The sequence below is a fragment of the Diospyros lotus genome, chromosome 2, assembly GCF_014633365.1.
Source record: "Diospyros lotus cultivar Yz01 chromosome 2, ASM1463336v1, whole genome shotgun sequence".
Lineage (NCBI taxonomy): Eukaryota > Viridiplantae > Streptophyta > Magnoliopsida > Ericales > Ebenaceae > Diospyros > Diospyros lotus.
This window is the reverse complement of record NC_068339.1, coordinates 3,939,203-3,962,997: the sequence shown is the minus strand read 5'-3', so window position 1 is coordinate 3,962,997 and position 23,795 is coordinate 3,939,203. Positions and strand designations below refer to the sequence as shown.

General features: G+C 35.0%; 1 protein-coding gene, 1 long non-coding RNA gene and 1 pseudogene across 2 annotated transcripts; 2 read left to right on the top strand and 1 right to left on the bottom strand.

Annotated features, from left to right (window-relative positions):
* Window positions 1-1,584: 1,584 nt before the first annotated feature.
* Window positions 1,585-12,753, top strand: LOC127794250 (5-formyltetrahydrofolate cyclo-ligase, mitochondrial-like; annotated as a pseudogene).
* Window positions 12,754-15,069: 2,316 nt separating this feature from the next.
* Window positions 15,070-19,315, bottom strand: LOC127795101 (uncharacterized). The gene is made up of 3 exons (XR_008021743.1): window positions 19,283-19,315; window positions 19,110-19,181; window positions 15,070-15,182 (listed from the first exon to the last, which is right to left on the bottom strand). It is a non-coding gene; the product is annotated as an uncharacterized LOC127795101 (long non-coding RNA).
* A 3,205-nt stretch (window positions 19,316-22,520) lies between these two features.
* Window positions 22,521-23,340, top strand: LOC127795087 (germin-like protein subfamily T member 2). The gene has a single exon (XM_052326543.1). The coding sequence runs from the start codon at window positions 22,556-22,558 to the stop codon at window positions 23,231-23,233; it is 678 nt and encodes a 225-aa protein (XP_052182503.1). The 5' UTR covers window positions 22,521-22,555; the 3' UTR covers window positions 23,234-23,340.
* Window positions 23,341-23,795: the final 455 nt, after the last annotated feature.

Genomic DNA, 23,795 nt, shown 5'->3' with positions numbered 1-23,795 from the left:
GCGAACTTAGATTTTATGATTATCTGAAGGGCTAGTGGTTTAGGAACATAAGTAGGAATTTAATGCCAAGAATATCATCCTTGTATGAAATGTTTAGGAATTCTTTGCATATATAGAAAGAATTGTGATCCAATAAACTTTGAAATAAACCGAAAAAATAATCAGATTGGAGGGAGGCAGGAGATGGTCATTTATCAATATATCAAAGAAACATTGCCATCTCATGCTAGAGAGAGTAGTTAGTTGGAGCAAAATTTCATGGTTGATCGAACTCTTTTACAGGCAAAATGGCTTCTAAAGCGCGCAATTCCTGATATCTCCAGCAAGCCTTTCACCTTCAAAGGGGCACCAACTGTCTCAACATTGAGAGGAAAAAGAAAAGTTTTCATCAGTGAACATTGAGATGAGTTGTTTTCGTGCCTCTTGCCCCAACTTACGCGAGTGATTGTTAAAGTCAAGAGGCATTATTTCTGGTAGATCAACTAAGCCAGAACGAGGAGGAGAACAAGAAGAAGAAGAAGAAGGTGAGAGGCAAATTTTTGGTGATATCAGGGGAAGGCAGAGTATGGAAAGCATGTAAAATCCATCACTGATTTAGTCTTTGCTGTATTGAACATAAAAAGAGGCTTATAGCAGAGTTTTAGTTTCAAGTTGATTGTTCAATTTTCAACCAAGGTGTTGTATCATCCACATATCATCACATCTTTCTGGTTGTATGAATTGGCTTTTACTCATAAACTGTCTAAGCTTGAATTCCTTGCCCCACACCTCTTCATGGATCTTTGGCTTTTGTGTCTTCTACTGAATTGTTAACCACCAAGGAAGGGTCTTGAGTATGACCCTTGTTGCCACCTTATTATTTAAATAGTCACATTAGTTTGGATTAATTATATATATAGTGGAATCTAGTGACATGTTATGGGATGTTTAGAAAATAAAAATAATAATATAAAATATAAAATTACTATTCTCTTTACAAGTTTAAAACTTGTGTTTTTAAGATGTTTATTATAAAAAAGTAAAAAATATTTTTATATATTTTTTTCGTTACATTTATTTTTTAATATTATTTTTTAATAAGATTATTATTTAAAAAATCACAACATGTATTTAAATTTTCTATTTCAAAATTATAACCCATAATATGATTGTTTTTCTATTTATGCAATTTTTCTCACCACTAGCTAAGCGAATATAAGATTCAATTAATTCAAAAATTAATATATTACAATTACCTGTATAATTAGCAACTAAAATGAGTTTTAGTCTTTGTTGAATATAACAAAAACACAAATAACCTAAAATTACATCATAAATTTACGAAAATATATAAAATCATGTGAATTATATTTCTTTATTATATAATAGAAACTTGTCTAAATTATGTTTTATATATCTTATTTTTAGTAATAACCACTTTGATCTCATGACAATTGCCTAACATGGTCTGCAATCTGCACACTTCATAATTCTTCGTATATAGTTTTTTACAATAATGTATTATTAATATTATTATTATTAGTTTATAATACTCTTCGATTGGTGGAAAATTGACCCGAATCCGAATGCCATGAAAGAGAATCTCCCGGTGGGAATGGCCCCACAGTGCACGATAGCCATTACGGAGGCAGGTAGAGCGCTCACCCCCTCTCGCCCCCTTAACCTGTGCCCGCCACCGCGCTCCGCCGCGTCTCGCGCCGTCGCGATCATGAACCACCATCAAGGCCTCACCACCACAACATCAGCTGATCTAGACGCCGTTTTCAACCAGAAACGGGCCGTCCGGTCTAGAGTACGGAAGGAGCTCAAGAACATGGACCCTACCCTTAGATCGCAGGAAGGTAATCGTTCTCTGTATCTCTCTCTGTAAGCAAGTGGTGGAGTATGGTTGGATGCGTGGAGAAAAGTTAATAGCAGGATTCCAATATTCCGTATTGCTTGATTCGTTTATGTTTTATATATTTTATATATTGCTCCTTTAATTTAGACATGGCCACGGTTCATGAACCGCCGGTTCCGGTTCATGAACTGCCGGTTCCGGTTCAAGAAATCTTTGAACCTGAACCGAACCGTTCAAGGGCGGTTTGGGACGGTTCGGTTCCGGTTCCGGTTCGTGCCGGTTCGGTCAACGGTTTGGACCGGTTCGGTCAACGGTTTGAGTCGGTTCGGTCAACGGTTCCGGTTCAAACCGAATTTTTTTAATTTTTTTTAAATATTGTTGTATTCAATTTTGGTCCTTGTTCCGTTGTTCGGTTCGGTTTGGTTTCGATTTTTAATTGTTAAATGTAATTGTAAATATAAATATTCTCAACCATATTTTTAATAAAAAAACACTACTAAAAATTGAAGAAATATAAGTAATAATTTCATTAAAAATAATTAAAACAACTAAACAAGTATGTAATATAAGTAATTAATTTTTACAAATGTGAAAAATAAAAAATAAAAAATAGAATTAGACTTAATTTCATTAAAAAATAATTACAACAAAAATGTAATACAAGTAATTAATTTTTACAAATGTGAAAAAAAATAAAATATGGACTTGGATCCTACGCATCTTCATTGGAGTCGGAAGTCGCCGTTGTTGAACTATCATTAACCCATTCGTCAGATGATGATGAATGGATAAGTTCTTCTTGACGTCGCATGTTAGCTCTTTCCCAATCATCGAGGCAAACTTGAGCTTCCAATGATTCTGGAGCAAATCTTGATCTTCTTTCGTCCAAAATGTTGCCTCCACTACTGAATGTTTGTTCAACGGCTACAGTTGAAGCTGGAACTGCAAGAAGTTGACTTGCAATAATTGCAAGAGTTGGAAATGTCTCCTTGTGCCTTTTCCACCACTCCAAAATTTCAAAATTTAAACCTGTATCATCACCAAACTCAAAAACTGTGGTTAGATAAGTTTCGAGCTCCGAATGTGAGCTCGATCTAGGTTTTTTCCTCCTTTGATCTAAAAATTTATGACCCTATTTCATTGGTTGGGAGGAAGAGGAATGCGGAGCCATGGATGTAAATGATTCTTCACTACTAGGAGCAATAACATATGCTTCATATAATTGATTGCATAAAGTTCTAACCTTAGAAATTATAATATTCACATCAATTTCTTCATTATTTTCTAATCCTAACAACGAATAATAGTTAGACAAACACTCAATTAAACCATCAAATTTACACCTAGGATCAAATACCATAGTAACAAGAAAAATTTCAGGAATAAATTGATAATAACGTAACCATTTTTCTCTCATTTCTAAAACAGTATGACAAATTTCTTCAACATTAATTCCTTCCATTAATACAGCCGGCCACATTCATTGCTTCTATTAAAAATTGATGTGAAGTTGGTTTATAAACACTACTAAGTGTATGAGTAGCATCATTAAAAATTCGTAAAATATTCAAAATTGAACTACAAACATTCCACATAGTTGGAAAAATAGGATATTGTGGAATATAATTTGCTGCAAAAGAACACAATAAATCTTTATATTCAAAAGATTGATTAAGTAATTTAAAAGTTGAGTTCCAACGAGTAGGGACATCTTTTGAAAAACGTTTTGGGGTTTGACCATTGGAGGTGCAAAAATGTGCCCATGCTTTTGCAGTTCGAGGGTGTACCCAAATATAAGAAATAACATTTCTAATTGGATCTAAATAAGAATTAAGTGACTTAATACCATCTTGAACACATAAATTTAAAACATGACATGCACATCTAACATAAAAAAATCTTCCACCAAAATTTGGTTGGCAAATTCTTTTCAATTCATTAATAGAAGCAGTATTAGCCGATGCATTATCAAAAGAAATTGAAAAAATTCTATTAACTAATCTATATTCTTGTAAAATTTGTTGAATTAATCTACAAATATTTTCAGCATTATGACTTTCATCAAAACATCGATACGCAAGAATTCTTTTTTGTAAAACATAATTTTCATCAACCCAATGACAAGTAATACCCATATATGAATGAGTTTGCCAATGATCACTCCAAATATCACTACAAATAGAAACATTAATATTATTGTTTTGAAAATATGTTATCAATTCAATTTTTGAGTTTTTAAACAATTTTAACAAATTCCTTTTCAAAGTATTTCTAGGAATTGATTTAAAACTAGGATTAACAAAGTTTTGACAAAATCGAGTAAAACCTAATTTTTCACCAAAACTAAAAGATAAATGATCAATTGCTACCATTTCAGCTAAACCAGACCTACAATTAGCTTCATTATAATGAAATAATTGAGGAGAGTTTGAAGAGGTAGCAAACCCGGATATTTGTGTTTGATCGCGGCTCAATCCAACCTTGAGCGGGTGCTTTGTTTGCAAATGTCGGGCGAAAGTACCATATCCACCTCCTTGCTTGAATTTGTATACTTGATTACAATAATTACAAGATACATCAAATTTACCATCTCCTTTTGGTGTTTTCTTGAAATGAATATTAAAAATATCAGAAGTAGAAATTTTTCCACCTCCCTTTTGTTGAGTTTCACTCTCTTGTGTTTGAAAATTTTGAGCTTCAAACTCAACATTTTCAACATTTCTACCTTCACTTGCCATTTTTTTGAAAAAAGTATGATAATAAAAAAATATAATAATGATAAAATAATATAGTAACAAGTAATAAATAATTAACAATATAATTGAATAAATTGATAAATAACAAAATGAGAAGATTGAAGAAATTGAAATTAAAATATTAAATGAGAGACAAAATTGAGAGAATAATAGCTTGAGACTTGAGAGAGAGAGAGAGAGAGAGAGAGAGAGAGAGAGAAAGTGTGAAAAATGAGTGGGGGAGGGAGGGGTATATATAGATAGGAATTATAAAATTTAAAAAAAAAAAAAAAAGTTGGGGGGGGTCCAACGGTCCAATCCAAATTGGACCGTTGGGGGGGGGGGGTGTCCAACGGTCCAATTTGGACCGTTGGGGGAGGGGAGGGGGGTCCAACGGTCCAATTTGGACCGTTGGGGGGGGAGGGGGGGTGCACCGTGCGCGGCCGCACGCGCACGGGGGGGGGGGAGGGGGGCCGGTTCCGCGGAACCGGAACCGGCCGCGGAACCGGCGGTTCCGGTTCTCCGGAACCTTGAACCGGAACCGGACCGAATTTCGCCGGTTCCGGTTCGGCCGGTTCCGGGTCCGGTTCCGGCCGGTCCGGTTCCGGTTCGAACCGCCGATCCGGTTCAATTTTGGCCATGTCTACTTTAATTCAGTTGTAGAATTGTTTCGTCTTTACAGAACTCTAGATATAAAGATAAGGTTATCTATTATATATGTTCAAATCTATCATTTGGCAGCATTATCACTTATCCCTGTCTCTAATGCTCAGTGTTAGTCCCCCAGGTATCATTTCTCCTTTCTTTTCATAGTTACTTATGAATGTTAAATTTAATTTTTTAATACAGTGCCCGGAGAAAACACAATGCAAATGATTTTTATTCTAGTTTTCGATTTTATGGCCACTCAAGAGGAGAGTAAATTAAGTATTTAATTTTTTTTAATAAATATTATTAATTATTTATTTTCTTTAAGAAGATATAAATTATTTTTTTAATTAAATTCTTATTATTTAATTTTAAATAAATTAAGATTTTATAACTATATATATGTGAGTTTGAGATTAATAAATTGCAAGTCACAAGATATAACAAGAATAAATAAATAAGGCATAAAATAATTTATAGTGGTTCGGTGTCTGCATACATACACATACTCCACTCTCCCAAGGTCTCAACCACCCTTGGGGTTCCACTAATCTCACCAAGATTTTCACACTAGTTCACCTTGAAAACTAGATACACTCCTAGATTACAACGGGTTCTAGAAAAACCACAAACACTAAGATTTTCTCCCTAACTTATCTTGGAAACTATAATCACCTAGATTTTAACGGTTCTAGAAAACCTATACAATCCACAATGATAATTTAATTGTTCACAGATAATTGTCGACACTTGGACACAAATAAACAATTAAACACAAAATATACAAGGCAATAATATTTAAATAAATAAATAAATTATGACCTCAATTTGAATGGAGAAGATCGGATTTGATTTTGCGATATATTTTTCTCCTCTTGTTTTGTGGCTTTTCGGTGGATACCTAATGAATCTTTAAGAGCTTTGGAATGCTTGAAAATTAGTTTGAGAGTTTTTGGGAGCTTTTGAGTGCTTTGGATAGGTAATATGAGTAAAGAATACTCTCCAAAATGAATTTGGAACTATTTATAAGCATTCTAGAAATTATTGTAGCAGCACTGTAACAACGGTCAAATTCACTGTAACAACGATAATGTGTACTGTAGTAACGGTCAAAATTCCGACAGTTAGAGGGGCACTGTAGCGTCACTGTATCGATATTGTAACAATAGTGAAAAATTAATTTTTTGGTCCAAATTTCACAAAATTATTTTTTATACATTTTAGAAATACTTTGAAAAATAATTTTAATGGAAAATAACATTTTTAAAAATACACACACTTATAAAAAAATGTTTAATAAATTAAATTAAAAAATATATTTTTAATAAAAAATAATATTTTTGGTAACACATATACTATGAAAAATATTTTATAAATTAATCTAAAAATAATTTGATACTATAATTAATATATTTAATAAAAATAATATTTTTGTTAATCATTAAAAATATTATATTTTGTATATTGAATTTTTTTTTTATTAATCATCAAAACTTTATTAATATGAGTAAGTTGGCTCAATATTCCCTTTCAATTTCCTACCAATTTCAAAACCAATGATTCGACTATATATTCGGGATAAAAATACTTCAGACACAAGGATTGGATCATTAAACTTAAGTATTTATTCTTGTTTCTTTGTTTAGCGTACAAATTAAGCATAGACTGTGAGCGGCATTGGTGTAAACTGTTCAAATGGTGCCCTCGTGCTTTGTGGTTTATCTTAACTTATTTTTCTTTGCTGGGTACATGTTACTTTGGATTTAAGGAGGTCTTGGCCGAGTCCCTTTTTTTCATTTATTAAATAGTTGGAAAAGAGCCACTGACAATGCTTCTTATTTGACTCAATACTTACGAAGTTAAGGTCCCTTGTGTTTGATAGGGGTGTGAAAGGAGAGTGAAATTCGAATTTTATCTAAATTTTAAAAAATTTTATCAAATAATTTTTTAATTCTATAGAATTCGAATTTTATTTTAGTTTAAAAAGTAAAATTTTTTCTTAAAATCAAGGAATTAGAATTCCTAAAAGTTGGGGTAAAAATTAGAATTCTATAAAATTAAAATTTTATTTTTATTTTCCACCTCTATCAAACACCACCTAATTCTACGCTAAAATCTCCACTATCTGCCTTATTGAGCTGGCTGAAGAGGCACCTCTACGTTCTGTTACTCCATCTTGTTATGCCATTAAATAACAAGAAAGAATAAACTAGTTGAAGGATGCATCACTTATAGGCTTCATAGAAGGACTAGTATAAATTGGAGAAAGGTTTTCTTTCTCAACTGCGCTTTCTGACGTGGGAAGTTAGGTTTTCTTTCTCAACTGTGCTTTCTGATGTGGGAAGTTAACAGTTCATAGATAATGGTTGAAACAATATATTTCTTACTTTGGAGTATACTTGCAACGGCGCACCTCCTAGAGTCCCTACCATGTATAGAAAATTTGTGAGAGGATCATTATTTAAATGATATTGAATAATAACATAAACTAAAACTCACACACAATTCTTTTAGAAATCATATATTTTTTTTTTATATCACATAACATTACATAACCGTCTTTACATAATCATTCACAACTTGGGCCCACCTGGGCTTACATAATATAACTCAATCTCAAAAACATAAAACATTACTCTTAACACAAACACCGTGACACCCAAGATCTAGTTTCGGAAGAGCTCTGCACTTGCTACCATGACTCGACGATCTGGACTCAAACCCTGCTAAACGAATCTGACAACTTAGACAAATCCCTGACCTGGAATGATAGAAAACGAACGTGAGTCACAAGACTTAGCAAGCCCTAGAAAGGAATGTTGTAGGTTAAAGAAACTATTCCCATAACACCCTATGCAATTCATACCAACCCGACAACATACTATGCCATGAACCATATGTGTTTCTACCCCGAATGCATAACATAAAGTAACTTTGCACATAAACGGTCTTTGGGGCCCACATAAAACACACATTGGCTCTCAAGTTTCACATACCAACCTGTTGCAGCCTTATAAAGGCTACCATATCATCATTCATGACCTGTATTTTCCTGTCCTTTATAACATGTGTATAGCATGAGACCACTCACCTTTAAGTTTAGAACTCGCACTTCTCGGCTAATCTATTGGGTTTGTGCCTCGCAATCCACCCATATCATAGCCTTGCACTCCTCGGCTAATCTACCGGGTCTGTGCCATCATCAAAACCACTCTCCTCACCATGCAATACAACACATAAGAAATGCAATGACATCTGTAGCATAAACGTGATGTCAAGGCCCCCATAAACCAAACATCAAGCCATGCTACGCCCACATAGGAATACACATATGCGAAATACTTTTAAATGCACCGGCTCACCTAGGGAACCCAAATCGACTCTTAAACCAACCGGGTCATGCAAATGCCCACACATTCCATATCACACAAAACATGTCCCCAAAATGAATGCAACCCAGTCTTTATGCAGCACACACATCATGATATGCACAAACCAAGGTGAAAATCTGGTAGTACTAGCTCTTCTGGCCCGTCTAACGCTTATCGCAATAGCCGATGATTGGCACCCATACATCTAGCTATCAACTGCCACGACCTACGGTCGACAGTCAGTGACTTTATACCCCATACCCTTAAGACACACATAAACACCATTAACTGTATATCATCTAGACTTAGCATTACATAACATTTCTCCATAACTCTTCATGAATATAATCACATAAACATCATAATACCGTTCTCATTCTCATCTCTTATAATCATGATAATGAGCCATTCACTTTTCAAATTAAACCCTTTAACAAAACCCCATAAATTATACCGACTTTTTTAAGAACCTATCCCATCAGGTTCGACATCATTCTCAAGGAAAACGGAATGGTACGAAGCCCCGTGACGGAGGAAGTGAACGACATTGAAACATTCTTTACTTAACTTATTTAATCACCAATAGACCATTATTAACATACAAGTTATGGAATGGTTGCCACGTGAATTATCGTTATTAATGTGTGGAACCGAGTTATGGTGAGGGAGATATTAAAGTATGAAAAACCACTGAGACTTTCACGAGAAATAAAAAACATAAGGAGAAGGTTAGGAGTTTTCCTGTAACCGGCTGATTCCGGCCTCTCTTGCGTTCTCGTTGCGAAGTAAAATATTTTACAGAAAATACTAAGGTTACTACTCATAATAATCAAATCTAACGACGTAAAATTCGTAGTTTAACCGTATAAAATCCATAATTTGAGCATATACCGCTTATATTAATTTTATCCACTCACCTGGGTATTTTAGACACTGAATAACCTCAAAAACTCCTTAATTTTCTCACTTTTCTTCTCTTTTTCCTTCCATTTCCAGATCTTGTGTGCCTCCCTCTTCTTCTCCAATTCTTTTGTCTTTCATTTCCCTATTTTCTTCTGTGTTTTGGCAGCAAAATGGCCAAAATTGGCCTTAAATATCACCAGGCGCAGATGCTTGGCGGCCAAGGCAGAACGAGCCGCTATCAGCGCGCCTAGCCGCTATCCTCCTTGCCCGAAAACGACGTCGTTTCGGGGCTTTTTGCTCTAGAAAAAATTCCAGCAAATTTCCCTCGCGAGCGTGTAGGCCACGGGTCGATCCCACGATCACCTCCCTCACACATGTGCACGCAACCGCTAGCACTACCGCTATCGCCTCCCTCGATTATATAATGCCCCCCTCGATTATATAATGCCCCTCATTAATTTTAAACCAACCCCCATCTCCCTTTCCAAATTCGCACCACAGCCCTTAATTTTTTCAAAAATCTACACTTACACCCCTTTTACTAATTACACTATTACCCTCGAAACTTATGAGAATTCCAATCACACCCCAATTTGATAATTCTATAAATATTTCAAAATAAGATAATTAATAATTAATTATCTATTTCCTCATAATAATATAAATAAACATTTTCTCCTAAATTCTTAAATATTTCTTAATGACTTCAAATACCAAAATTCATAATCATTATTCATCTCTCAAATTTCGGATGTTACAATACTATAGTCTTTGGCATTTGCTTTGGTGCAGTGTGTTTGACGGATTCTGCAATAGCCATTTTTCATCTAAGAATCTAAATGAAAAATATGCTGTTGTTCTTTCTGACCCTCACGAGGTCATCTTTCTCTTTTCCAGACCGTGCAATTCGAAATATTGTTCTGGAGGCTCCAGCTAAAGGTGTGTTCTAAGCTTCATGTTCGGTATTTGTGACATGCTCCCTGGGCCCAACAGCTCCCAGGGAGGGAGGGGGGGGGGGGGGGGGGGGGTCGGAATTTGTTCCTGCAGTATAAAATTAATGGCATTCCTTTCCTGTTTGTTGTTTCTTTGATTTTTTTCTTTCTTTTTTGAACCTCCTCTTATACTTGTAGACCTCTAAACTCGCACGAGGAATGTGGGATGATATCTGGATCAACACTTGTAAAAGAGTCTTTTTTTTTAGGAAATAGATGGTTATATATATGAGATCAATCAGATATTTGTCAACTTATCCAAATCTACATTTGTAAATAATCTGCCACCATTTTCTTTATACATGAAAGAAGTGTTCATGCATTATTGCTTTCTTTTTTAACACATATGGGTTCTTTTTTTTTTTCTTAATCCTTTTTCAACCCAAGATGGCCATTCATTGATGGGAAAGAAACTTTATGTTCCGCGGGTGGAGGACAAAAATAGAAACATGCGGATGCTTAACATTAAGTATGGATGATTTGATTGCAAATACAATGAACATCCTGGAACCAGCTCCAGTGGATGCTGAGGGTAATCAACGCGAAGATGGTAGGTTACTGAATTTATGGTAAGCCCTTACTAGGCATATGAGCATTTCTTTTGATTTATTTTTTTTTAGTGCGTATGTGCATGCTTGTGTACATGTATGCAGGGGGAATTGCACCAGCTACCCTGAGGTTTAGCCATAATACACTTGGAACTGTATGGAATTATGAAGTTTTAGTGACCTGTTGTATTAAAAAATTTATGTAACAGAGTTCTATATCCACGTTGATGTCAAAGTAATACCAGAAAAATCGAGGCTTAGTTTAGGTTTTGGGTCCAAATCAATGGCTTAGAGCAAGTTGGAGGAAAACATATGACAGACGTGGGCAAAACAGGCTTAGGCCACTTGCATCAAGTATGACGTTTATTTTCTAAATACCCCAGTATGTTGTAATATATAGAAGTATTTTTTTAATGTATATGAGAAAATACTTGCATTTTCTTTCCAAAACTTCTCCTTCAATCTCTCTTGCAACTTCTATCTGCAAAGTGTTCTCTGCAATCACATGGTTTGATTGACTAGTTTGACAGTGTCGCTGATTTTGCTAATTTACGACTTTAAAGGGAGTCCTATTATGTGAACAATGATTATGTTTGCCTTGGATCTGAGAGGTGGATTTAATACTCACGAACCTAAAAGCATTTTTAATCTTGCAGTTATGCTAGCAAATGAACCGGTCGATTTACTTCTATTACCTGGTACATGCTTTTTACTCTATTTTCTCAATTTATCAATCACATGCTCCAAATTTAAACAATAAACTTAATCAGGGCACATTTTTCTTCATCTGGCTTGCAGGGCTTGCATTTGACAGATCAGGGCTGCGCTTGGGCCGTGGCGGAGGGTAGGTCTATTGACCTTGGCCTTTTTCAATTGGATTTGTCTCGGTCGAACTGGATCTAACAAATTTCTTAAGTACAATTATTTCTGTACAAATAAAACCTGTCCTTTGTGAGTGGTATTTTTATTTGTTAGTGAATTTCAAGTTCCAAATTAACCAATCTTTGTAATGGAGTTTTTATGATGATCCAGAAACCAAAACCCTCTGGAACTGTGCGCTGGTCCATTTACTTGTATCAGTTTCTAATACTGCTCCCTTTCCCCATCAATTAACCTTTTTCATTCGTTGTGTTGACATGGTGATCTCCGGAAAGTTACTATGACACCTTCCTGATGAGATACCAAGAGCTTGCAAAGGAGCGGAACTGGAAGCAACCTCTCTGCGGTATGCGCCATTCTGCTTTTACCAGGACATGTTTTATGCCCTAGTACAGTGGGATGATATCGGTCTGCTACTTCGTGTCTTGCTTTGGCTCTGATTTTCAGTGGCACTTTCATATTCGCTTCAAATTATGGACGAGGGAGTCATACCGGTGACTCCGAATGATGTCCCTGTCGATGCCCTCGTCACCTCAACTGGCGCGATCCCTATTAGCCCTGCTGCCATGGGTTGGTGTCACTGAGGTTTTCTCCTTCGCAGGTTCTTCCTAATGCTGGTAAACATTTTTTCTTTCATATCAAGCCACTAGCATGTGGAAAAACAACATATATGCCTCAGAAGTCTTGGCATGGCCTGCTTGCAACCATTCAAAAGTATTCTTTCTACTCTCCGCATCAAATGATTTGTTGAATTTACGAGGGCAGAGAAAATTGTACCATGCTATTGGAAGCTGTGATTGTAAGTTGACAAGCCTTTGCTAAATCAATAAATGGCCACATCTGTCACATTCCTGTCGGGTCGGGGGTGGAGGTGTCTGGGGTGAGTGATTTCACCTTTTGGAACAAATAAATGGCCACATCTGCGCTACATGAGAGAAGATAGGAGACCAAACCAACAAGAGAGTGACAGGGAGCGGTCGATGGCAGTGGCAGGTGCAGTCGACTACGGTGATGGCAGTGGCGATCGATGGTCGAATGAAGAGAAGAGAGGAGAAAGGAAAGAAGAGAGATGTTGGGTTTGTGCGAGATTGGTGGGGGGAGTGTGTGTTTTATGAGTGTTTTGGCTGAAAACACCCAAAGCTTCCTTTATATATACATATATTTTTTATTTTTGAAAATATATTTTTAAAAATAATAAACTAAACGTATTTTCAATATTTTAAAAAATTAAAAACTCAAAAGCAGTTGAAAGAAAGAAAGAGAACGCAACCTAATTTACTTGGGTTTGTGCTAGCCTTATTTTAGTTAAACTTCCCTTCAATGCAGCCACAAAGTCTACCCAGAGTCCCAAAAAGACATAATGATCGGTGTATTTCTTTTTTGTTATTATTAAGACCCTTATGATTATTATTGGTTACAATAATGGAGGTTTTTTTGGAATGATCATTTTTGTGCGATTCTCGATGTTTGTACCTTCAATTATGTTATGGGAGATAAATCGTAGGTTAAGTTTTTGGCCTTTGCACAAGGCAAGAATCAAACTCACAATCCACTAAATTAACATCAACATATCATTTATCCGATCATTCAACATATTTCTTGAGAGATTTTTTATCTCAGATTAATTTTTTTTTTTGGGGGAGGAGGTATTAGTAGTTCCCATCATGATCACCATCATGATATGATAGATATGATGCTTACGGCCTCACAAATACTTCTTCGCCAACAACGTGTTCAACAGGTATATCTAGTTGTCGGTATTTATGGAATGCTTATCGATAAGATTCCAAGAAAAGTGGGATAAAGATCTCGAAGATCACTATCCGGAATCTTGATCTCAACACAAGGATAAAAGAAGGAGGAGGGGTAAAGGTAAGGGACCGAATCGCCTTTTGATAATTGGAGCATAAGTAATTTTACTGGGTTTTTCTGGTAAAAAGATATCTGACTTAATCGTCGGAGATTGACCGGGGGAGCAAGTCCCCATCTCCATTGGAGGAGACAGAAGAGGGTGATCGGCCACCGCATCATCAAGAGTAATATCCTGTGTTGAATTGCAAAAAAAAGCAAGAAAGGGATATAGACTGTTACTACAACCTATTTAGATTTACAATCCATGTGAAGTCTTGTGCTTTCAAAATAAGATAAGTCACAATACAAGAAATTCACCAACGAGCTTTGTAGGTCTAGTGCGCTTTTTTTAAAATCTTTTCCTTTTCTTTTATTTTAAACAAACATATCAAAATTTTACATTTTTAATTAATAACTAGATATCAGCAAATGCTAAACTTAAAACATCTTTGAATCTCATTTAAGTTAAGCTTTTTTTCTATTACTTAGGATGATCGTTTTTGCGCGGTCTCCGATGCTCATGCCCTCAATTATGCCAGGGGAGGTAAATCGCAGGTGTGAGGCTTTGCCTCACTACGCAAGACGAAAATCGAACTCACAATCCACCGGACTGACACCAGCATATCGCTTGCCCGACTGCTCGACCTATGCCCTGGGGGCAGCTTTTTTCCAATTACTTGGATTGACTACATTAGTGTTGTGATGGATTTGAAATGCTATGGAACACACTCAAGAGAGGAGAAGGTAAATTAGGTAATTTAAAAACTTGATAGAACTTGAAAAACTTTTTGATCCAATTGATATTTTAGTGATTTAAAACATAAAACATATAAAATTACATATATAAAACTTAAAGAATGTAAAGCAAGAAAGACAAATGACACAAATGATTTATAGTGGTTTGGATTAAATCAAACCTAATCTACTATATTACCTTCTCAGTAGGGATTTTAAACCAATTCACTAAAACCTTTTGCTTGAATCCAAGTAGACTCTCTAATCCAATACTAGGATATACAACTTCCTACACTTAAGATAGACCCTCTAACCCATTTGTTAGGAAATTAACCTTCTACTTACAAAAGTTGGCCATCTAACTTTATAAATTAGGAAATACAATAATTGAATAATAAATAGAGAATCTAAGAGATGAATCTTTTAGTTACAAGGTCTCTCAAAATGATATAAGGCTTAAAGGAATTGATACAAATTAAAATTAAACCCTTGAAGAGAGAAAAATGAAGCACAATCAATATAAATACAAATGAGTATCAAATGTAAGCTTAAATCACTTTATTCCCATCCATTAGTTTCTTCAAGATCATGCTTGATTTGTATTTATAGGTGCTCCACAAGTTTCAAGAGAAAACTAACCATTTATAGCCGTTAGAGTTTGAAGAACTAGTCATTGGAAGCTGTCAGAGACATGTAAACATATTCAAAGGTTAGTCGACAGATAAAATGAGTTAAGTCAAAAGATCAAGGCTGTGATACCCAAGAATTTTCAAAGGGCTCAATAGTAATTTATCTTAGGGCAAAAATACAATTTTCAGGTAAATTAAGATTATAAGGTCATTTTGGTACAGTTATGAGCAACCGAATAGATTGTAAGGAGTACCCTAGAACCGAGATGTTTAATGAAAATGATATGGTAATGACGAGCGTATCAAGACATGCTTTATGGCATCAAAAGAAATCGGGTCAAAGACAGTTTTTGGTATAACTATGATTTAGGCTGAAAAACCAAATTGTCATAGGAGACTTCCGAGAAATTAACGGAACCCAAAGGAGGTTCATATTTAGTATGTAGAACATCTCTTCAGTGGTTTCAGGTTAAAACGAAAAAGTTTATCGTCAAAACGTAGATTTGGGCCTAAGTGTAATTTCTTAATTTTGACCGAGAGAGGTCGAAATGACGTTATTCTCGAATCTTTCGGGATGAAATGAAAGGTATAGAGATTGAGGGTCATAATGGAACAATTGGAAAGCTCAGGGGCTTTAAGAAAAAGACCAAAGTGACATTAGAAATATATAGAGGAGCTGAAGTGCAATTTTTGCAACTTGAATAGTGAGGTAACTGCCATGGCCGACCAGCCACCTTGCTGGTCCCCAACAACCAATTTCGGCCACGGGAAGCTGGAGGAAGGTGACAAGGGATGCTCAGGGTCGGGCTTAAGCCGACATGAGTCGCAAATGTGGTCGATTTTTTCATGTTTTCAGTCGTTTTTGGCCGAAATTTGGTGCAAAATTTGAGAGTTGAATGATGATATTTTGGCTCGATCTAGGGAAGGTAGAAGCCTTAGAGGCGTTGGGTTGAGCAACCATGAGCATTTGAGAGCTCGGGCTTGCTTATAAATAAAGAATTTAAGAGTTGGCTAAATCCTTCAAAAATTTAAACTCTCAGATCCAAGAATTCGAGGAAAAATTGAAGGCAGTAGATAAAGGGCTTTTGTTCCCTGTGTCCAGAGGATCATTTTTGGACAATTTGAGCAATTTTCGTTGAAAGTTGAGGGAGATATCAAACTTCGTCGGAAAAACGGGTTTGGCCGAAAAATCTGTTTGAGCAGTCAAAAAATGTCTCTGATCGATTGATTTGAAGCTATTATCCTGTAGATGATGAAGAGAAGAAGACGTAGGTTCAAACAAGAGGCGAAACAAAGCTTAAATGAATGAGATATCGCAAAAAAACTAGGTTGGGTGCGTGGCCACCAAAATCTGGCCAGTGAAGAAGATTGACGCGTGCAGTGCACGCGCCAGCTAGCCCCTGCGAGTGGAGGCACGTGGAGGACCAAAAAATGGCGCATGCAATGCTGAAAAAATTTGAAAAAAATCCCCCCCCCCCAAAAAAAATAAAATAGAATAAATGGGGTTTGTGTTCAAAGTTTTGGTGTTTGACTTTCGGGTTTCTTAGTTTCCTCAATGACCAGCTTCGTTATGCGTGTAAACGGAGCATCGGGGTAAGTTCTGGAATTTTCTTTTAAGTTTCTTAGAATATTATGAATTGTTATGGAAAAAAATTTGAGAAAATAGTTAATGAGATATTTATTTGAAATATTAAGAGAGAAAAATGGGATAAAAATAGAAGAAATTATGAAAAAATTATATGAACAAAATACATATTTATGTTCCTTTGAAATAAATATGGTGTCTAGGGATCATTATGGCCCGAGATTAAATAATCTCTAAGTTCGACACAAAATCGAGGTCGAGTATGCAAATCGAGACGATACACATTTTTCGAGGTGTTCTGAACTTTGTGCAAAAATGTAAGTGGTTCAACCCAAAACCAGTTTTATGCAAATAATTTTATCATATTGACATGCTATATTATGTTATGCATTATGTAAAGTGCATTTATATGTATTGATGACGAATTATGCATATGTTCATGATGATATTATTGATCATGCAACACATAAAGGTTTAGGATTAGGGACTGGCGCCGCTGTTCTGCCAAGGGTGCACCTATACATCTCGACCTGGTAAGGAGACTGTTAAAATGAAGAGTAGCAGTTGAGTGCGGTCGACTCAAACGAAAAGAATGATGTTATGTTGCATTGCATACAAACTTGAGATATGAATGATGTACCATTTCTTAAATAATTTATCATCTTACTTGGATTTTGCCTCTAGAATATTTAAACGTTCCAAATAGAGATTGTAGCAAAAACGAGGATGAATAACGCATGATATGACACTTAGCAAAGTGCAAGATGTAATGATTGAATGTTATGTAACCCATGTGTTTAAGTTCTGCTACATCAAATTCTGAACGTTTTGAGAAATGATAATGTATAACTTTATTTATGGTTAATGATAAAGTTAGGGTTTGATGCACATGATGACGTGGTCGATGGATTCTACGTATGGATCCGAGGTTCTGCTTATAAAGATTTGGTTATATTATATTATGTTTCAAGTCATGTTGAAAAACTTATGTTCTGTTGAAGAAAAGTCTTATATTATGGGATATGTCTGAAACGATCATGTATTATTAATATAGTTCGATGTATGATTAAGTTCGATTCATGCTTTTGCTATTGGTAAATACCTATTCTAGCATTACGTTATATAACATGCTCGTGAAAGTGGGGTGTTACAAAGGCAAAACTTTAAAAGATTAAAAACCATCACTCTGTTAGTTGACAGATTGCTTGAGGTTAGTCGGCAGATCAAAAGATTAATTGACAAATGAAATGATTTAGTCGACAAATTCAAAGGCTAATCAACAGATGAAATGGATTAGTTGACAGATCAAGATAAAACTTTAAAAGATTAAAAACTAGCATTCTGTCTGTTGATAGATTGTTTGAAGATAGTCAATAGAACAAGAAAAATTTTCAATATAGTCGACATATGATTGATTTTGTTTTAAGAGAAATCTTTTATTTTTGATCAAATAAAAATATAATATTCCAAATGACGTTAAGTGATTTATTACAAAATTTTTGACATTGGAATTCATAATAAAATTGATTTTAATTTTGGTACTTAGATCATATAAATGTAGTTTTGTGCACCAAATCAATAAACATTATAAACTAATTTCATCATCAAAATGTAATTAATTTTTATCATTAAAATTATATCAAAGAAAAAATATCAATTTATCAAGAACATAAATGTTCCTTTTGCCTTCCAAAAATATTGCTTTATTTTGATCAATGGTTTAAAAACTAATATTTAAAAAAAAATCATGAGAGATTTCATCATAATATTTGTTTGTTTGTATAAATCTCCATGTATAAGAATAAAGAAAATTATAATTTATTTGATTTTTATTTTCATTTTAATAAAATACTTGAAATTAATTTTTGTTTGAAAACTTGAAAATTATATATTTGACTTAAAATATAAATTATTTATTTTTTATCATTAAAACTAAACACAAGAATAAAATATCATGTTGTTTCACCAAAAACTCAATAAGGGAGGAAAGAAATTTACTTTTCTGCGTGTGTGTGGGTGTGTGTAAGAGAGAGAGTTGTGATTTCTCTTCTCTTCGAGCCAGTAAAATGCAATTTAATTAAGCTACCAACCTTCGGGCGGGAGGAATCTCCTAGAAAGATAAATTGTTAAATACAGAATCCATCTTTACTGTAAACATTAAGTAGCACAATCATAATTGGTTCTTTGAGCTTATCCAAACCTTCATAATGCTGAACAATGGACTGAATCACCATCTTTGCTACTGCTGTCAATTTTCCAAATGACAACAAGCAGTTTCCGTAACAGTCTGGAATTAAACAAGCATTTCTAGGAAGACCTTATGTATTGATAGCAATAACACTAAAAGGTAAAGGTCAAAAAAATCATTAGCATAATTAATCAGTAAGACTTACATCTTTAGAAGCAAATCCCTCAAAGGAGGGGTTCATCCTTGAATTGACTGCTTCAAGCTTCATTGACAAGAACTGAAATACTCAAATTGCGCGCAGAAGGCAAATAAGCTTCTCAAGTGGAAGCAATAGTAATGTCATAAAATGGATAAGCATTCAGGGACGGTTACAGTTACCTCAACTTGGCGCTGTAGTTGACTGGATGTAATTAATTATCTCAACAAGGACAAGTGCTTTCCCAATAACCTGATGAAAACGAAAATTACACAGGTTCGCAGGAAAATAATACCATTGCAACATTAAAGATGGAAGAAAGACAAATGCTTTTGGTTGCCGTGACAGGTTTCAAGGACTCCAAAAATTATGTGAGCATGAGCAAGAGGAAAGTGTCAAAGGTGGAGAATTAGGTGCTTAAATTACACGTCTAATACTTTTTTTTTAAATATCATTTTTTTTCTTTTAGCTATATATGGCTTTAGCATCAGAATAATGTTTTTATCAATCTAGCATCAAATTTTATCCAATCTTGCTCTGGACAAGAAGACCCCTTGGTTCAACCAGCAATAGGCTAGACAGAAACTCACTGGTTGAACTAGGGGGTCTCTATCTAGCCTAGAGACCTTGGTTCAACCAACAAGACCGGCTAGTTGAATTGGGGGGGGGGGGGGGGGGAGTTCTAGGCCAAGAAGAGACCTTTGGTTCAATAAGCGGTTTGTGTAGAATTAGGGGGTCTCTATATATTATTTTTATATGGTTGCATGTTTATGTTAGTGTCTTTATTTTTTTTATTCTAATATTTTGATATTTTACTGACCAACATTCTATATGTCAGGTTACAAGAAAATGGTCTTTTACCTGTTTATAATTTTTTTTAACTTCAATGAAATTTAGCTTCAATAATGTGTCTCGGGTGTTCCTGAATAGCTATCAGCATGATCTGACAAGAACACTGTGAACTAGAACCTTAGTGTGTTATTCTTTTCCTATTTCAATTTTGATTTTTAAATTTTGAATTTATTTTTACTTTTATATTTTGAACGTCTGTTTGAAATTTTTGAAAATGTATTTTTTTTTGTCATTCTAAAAATTTATTTTTTAAAATACAAAACTAGAAAACGCATTTAGTTTGAAATTTTAAAAAAAAATATTTTATGATATTTTATTTAATAAATTAAATCATTAAATAATAAAATTAATTCTTTTTAATGAAATTCTACTATTAAAATAAAATAATAAATTTGATTAATAAATTATTGACATACATCTTAATAATAATTTATATTAAATTATACATTTAATAATATACTATATATTATCCTATATTTTTAATTATAATATAGATATACTACATTTTTTTAATTTTAAATAAATATATAAATTTATTTTCAAAATTTAATAATATATTTTTTTCTTTTTCTTTTTTTTTTCTCTTTTCTTCTTTGGCACCTTGTATCTTCTTCGTCACTGGCAACTACCATTGGTCGGAGATTCATACGATCAGAGCTTACTATTAGAAACTCCAAGTCAAGGAAGTTAACATACACAAAAATGGGTCAAATTTAACAGTTGAATTTTCGTATATCAAATTTTTAATTTTTGGCCACAAGTAAAAAAATGCATTGTCAGTTGCCATTGGCCACCATGGCTGGTGGTTTCCGTCCATCAGAGGTAACCACCTGACACCCAATGACCTATTGACCAACATACCCAAAAATCAATAAGATTCAACGGCCAAATCTCCTTAAATCTAAACTTAAACGTTTGATCGAAATCAACACCCGCCTATATACACATTGCCAGTTGCTATTAGTCACCGTGGTCGTTGGTTTCTGGCTATCAGAGGCAACTACCTGACACACAAGGGCTCATTGACCAACATATTCAAAAACTAATAAGAGAAGGAAAATGAGAGAGGAAATGAGAGAGAAGAGAAGAGACAAAACCAACAAGAGAGCGATGGGGGCGGTCAATGGCAGTGGCGGACGCGATCGACACGGTGATGGCGGTGGGGATCAACGACCGAAGGAAGAGAAGAGATGAGAGATGCTGGATCTCTGCAAGATTGGTGAGGGGAGTGTGTTTTTTGTGTTTTGCTAGCTGAAAACGCCCAAAGTTTCTTTTACAATTTTTTTTATTTTTAAAAAAATATTTCTAAAAATAATAAAGTAACGCATTTTTAATGTTTTAAAATTTTAAAAACTCAAAACTAGTTGAAAGAAAGAAAGAGAACCGAACCTAATTTACTTAGGTTTGTGCTAGTCCTATTTCAATTAATCTTCCCTTCAATGTAGCCACAAGGTTAACCTAGACTCTTAGAAATACATAACGATAAGTGTATCTCTTTATTATTATTAAGACACTTATTATTATTGTTGATTGTAATAATGGAGGTTTTCTTGGGATGCCATTCCTTATACGACTTTTGGTGCTTGTGTTCTCAATTACGTTAAGAGAGGTAAATTATAAATTTAACTCTTACACAAGGTAAGGATCGAACTTATAACCCACTAAATTAATACCAGTATATTATTAATTCGATTGTTCAACCTATGTTTTAACAGAATGAAGGTTTTCTATTCCATGTTTTAACAGAATGAAGGTAAATTATAGATTTGTCTTCTTCGCCAACAACGTGTTCAACAGGTATATCTGGTGGGAAGGAAAAGAAAAGGTCTAGTTATAGGTATTTCGTAATAATCTATGTGAGGGCAGTTGTAATTTTGAATTGTTCAATCTTTCATGTAAATGAAATTAATAAAACATGAAATAACATCGCTGATTTTACTCTAATCCCCACTTGCTGTCCAAAACATTAGACTTCTTCTTCTTCTTTTGGATGATAAAACCTTGGACTTTTGTTTTCTTTTCTCAGGTATATCTGGGTAAATGTTATATGTATACAATAGTCTCCAAATCAAACACGTTAAATAAATTAGTCAAGGTACGTGGCCATCAGTACAATGGGGTTGTAACAATTAAATTGAAAGGCCCACGCGTGAACGGCTTAAACTGAGTTTACCCAATAAATGTAAAACGGCTTAAACTGAGTTTACCCAATAGAGTTAATGACATTGTCTTCCAAATCTAATAGGATATAATTAAATCTATAAACGACAATTAAACACATGTGAAATCTCTTGATCATCTAGTCTGATCTTATTAATGAGGATTAAAAATAAAAAGCTTGACTGGGTCAAGCCTCCTGAGATCAACATGTTGAGAAAGTCTCCATTCCTTAAATTTAATTTGGGTTCTTATAAGTGATAGGGTGTTACCATGTCAAACCAAACTAATCCCCGCCAATTTTTCTTTGGTTATCTAATTCTGTATTTTTTAAGGGGGACTTTGTGTAGTCGAAAGACCAGCATATTGAAAACCATGACTTTCCACCTCTATAAATCTCCCTCCAATACCTTCATCTTTTTAAAAAGTGTAGAAAACTAAAGCACATGGCTAACATGGTCACCCTCTCAAGCTCCTGCGTCCAGCTGATCCTCTGTTTAAGTGTCTTGCTCCTTTTACCCTTGCCTTACTCTTCTGCTGATCCTGAACCATTACAGGACTTCTGTGTTGCAGATCTTAATTCCTCTATTAGTGTTAATGGCTTCCCCTGCAAACCAGCCTCAGAAGTGAGTTCAGAAGACTTCTTCTTCGACGGGCTGATCAACGAGGGCAACACAAGTAACGTATTCGGCGCGCAGGTCACAGCCGGAAACGTTCTTGCATTCCCCGGTTTGAACACGCTAGGGCTTTCCATGAATCGGGTTGACTTCGCTCCCGGTGGAATAAATCCACCTCACTCGCACCCTCGCTCAACAGAGACCGGCATAGTGATTACAGGGAAGGTTCTTGTAGGGTTTGTCACAACAGGGAATGTGTTCTACTCAAAGGTTCTGACTGCTGGGCAGATGTTTGTGATTCCCAGAGGGCTGGTTCACTTTCAGATGAATAATGGGACGGGGAAGGCCCTGACCCTTACTGCTTTCAACAGTCAACTACCAGGAACTGATGTCCTGCCCTTGACTCTTTTTGCTTCAAAACCATCTATACCTAATGATGTGTTGACAAAAGCATTCCAAGTAGATGAAGATGTTGTCAATGGCATAAAATCCAAGTTTGGTGTCTAGAATGTTATTCGTGGGTACTGATATCTGTCTTTACTATTCATCTGATTGAGTTCGTTCGTTTGTATCCTTTCTCATATTACACTATCAAATAAACAAACAATTGCAAAGGGTTCATATTGTTACTGGGGTAGTTGAATTAGGATGGGATAAATACTAAGATTACTGTTTCTTCGACCTGCATATGAAGCCATTCAGGTTGTGATCCTTGCATATATTCCCTTCTTGCTTGTGAGCCAAAAATCATGTCAGTAGCATCAAATGTTGGAGCCCCAACCTGAACCGCCAGATTTATTTGTCAGAAGCATAAAAGAAAGGGCAAGAAGAACAAAATCACGCACAATTCTTTTCATAAGATTCATTGCTTCAGAGAGCTCTTATTTAGAAAATAAGGTTTAATGGTACTCAATACAGAGGAGAATCTGCTGTATCTTCCTTTGAACGATAAATGCAAAGCACAACTCATAATAGGACATGGCATATGAACTACAAGGAAACAACTAATGAATAAAAGGAGAAACTGATTAGGGAAGATAGAAAGGGAAGGAAGGGAGGGGTAGGAAAA

Bases quoted from the DNA above. Each gene is read 5' to 3' on its own strand.
- LOC127795087 (XM_052326543.1), top strand. From the start codon at position 22,556: ATGGCTAACATGGTCACCCTCTCAAGCTCCTGCGTCCAGCTGATCCTC.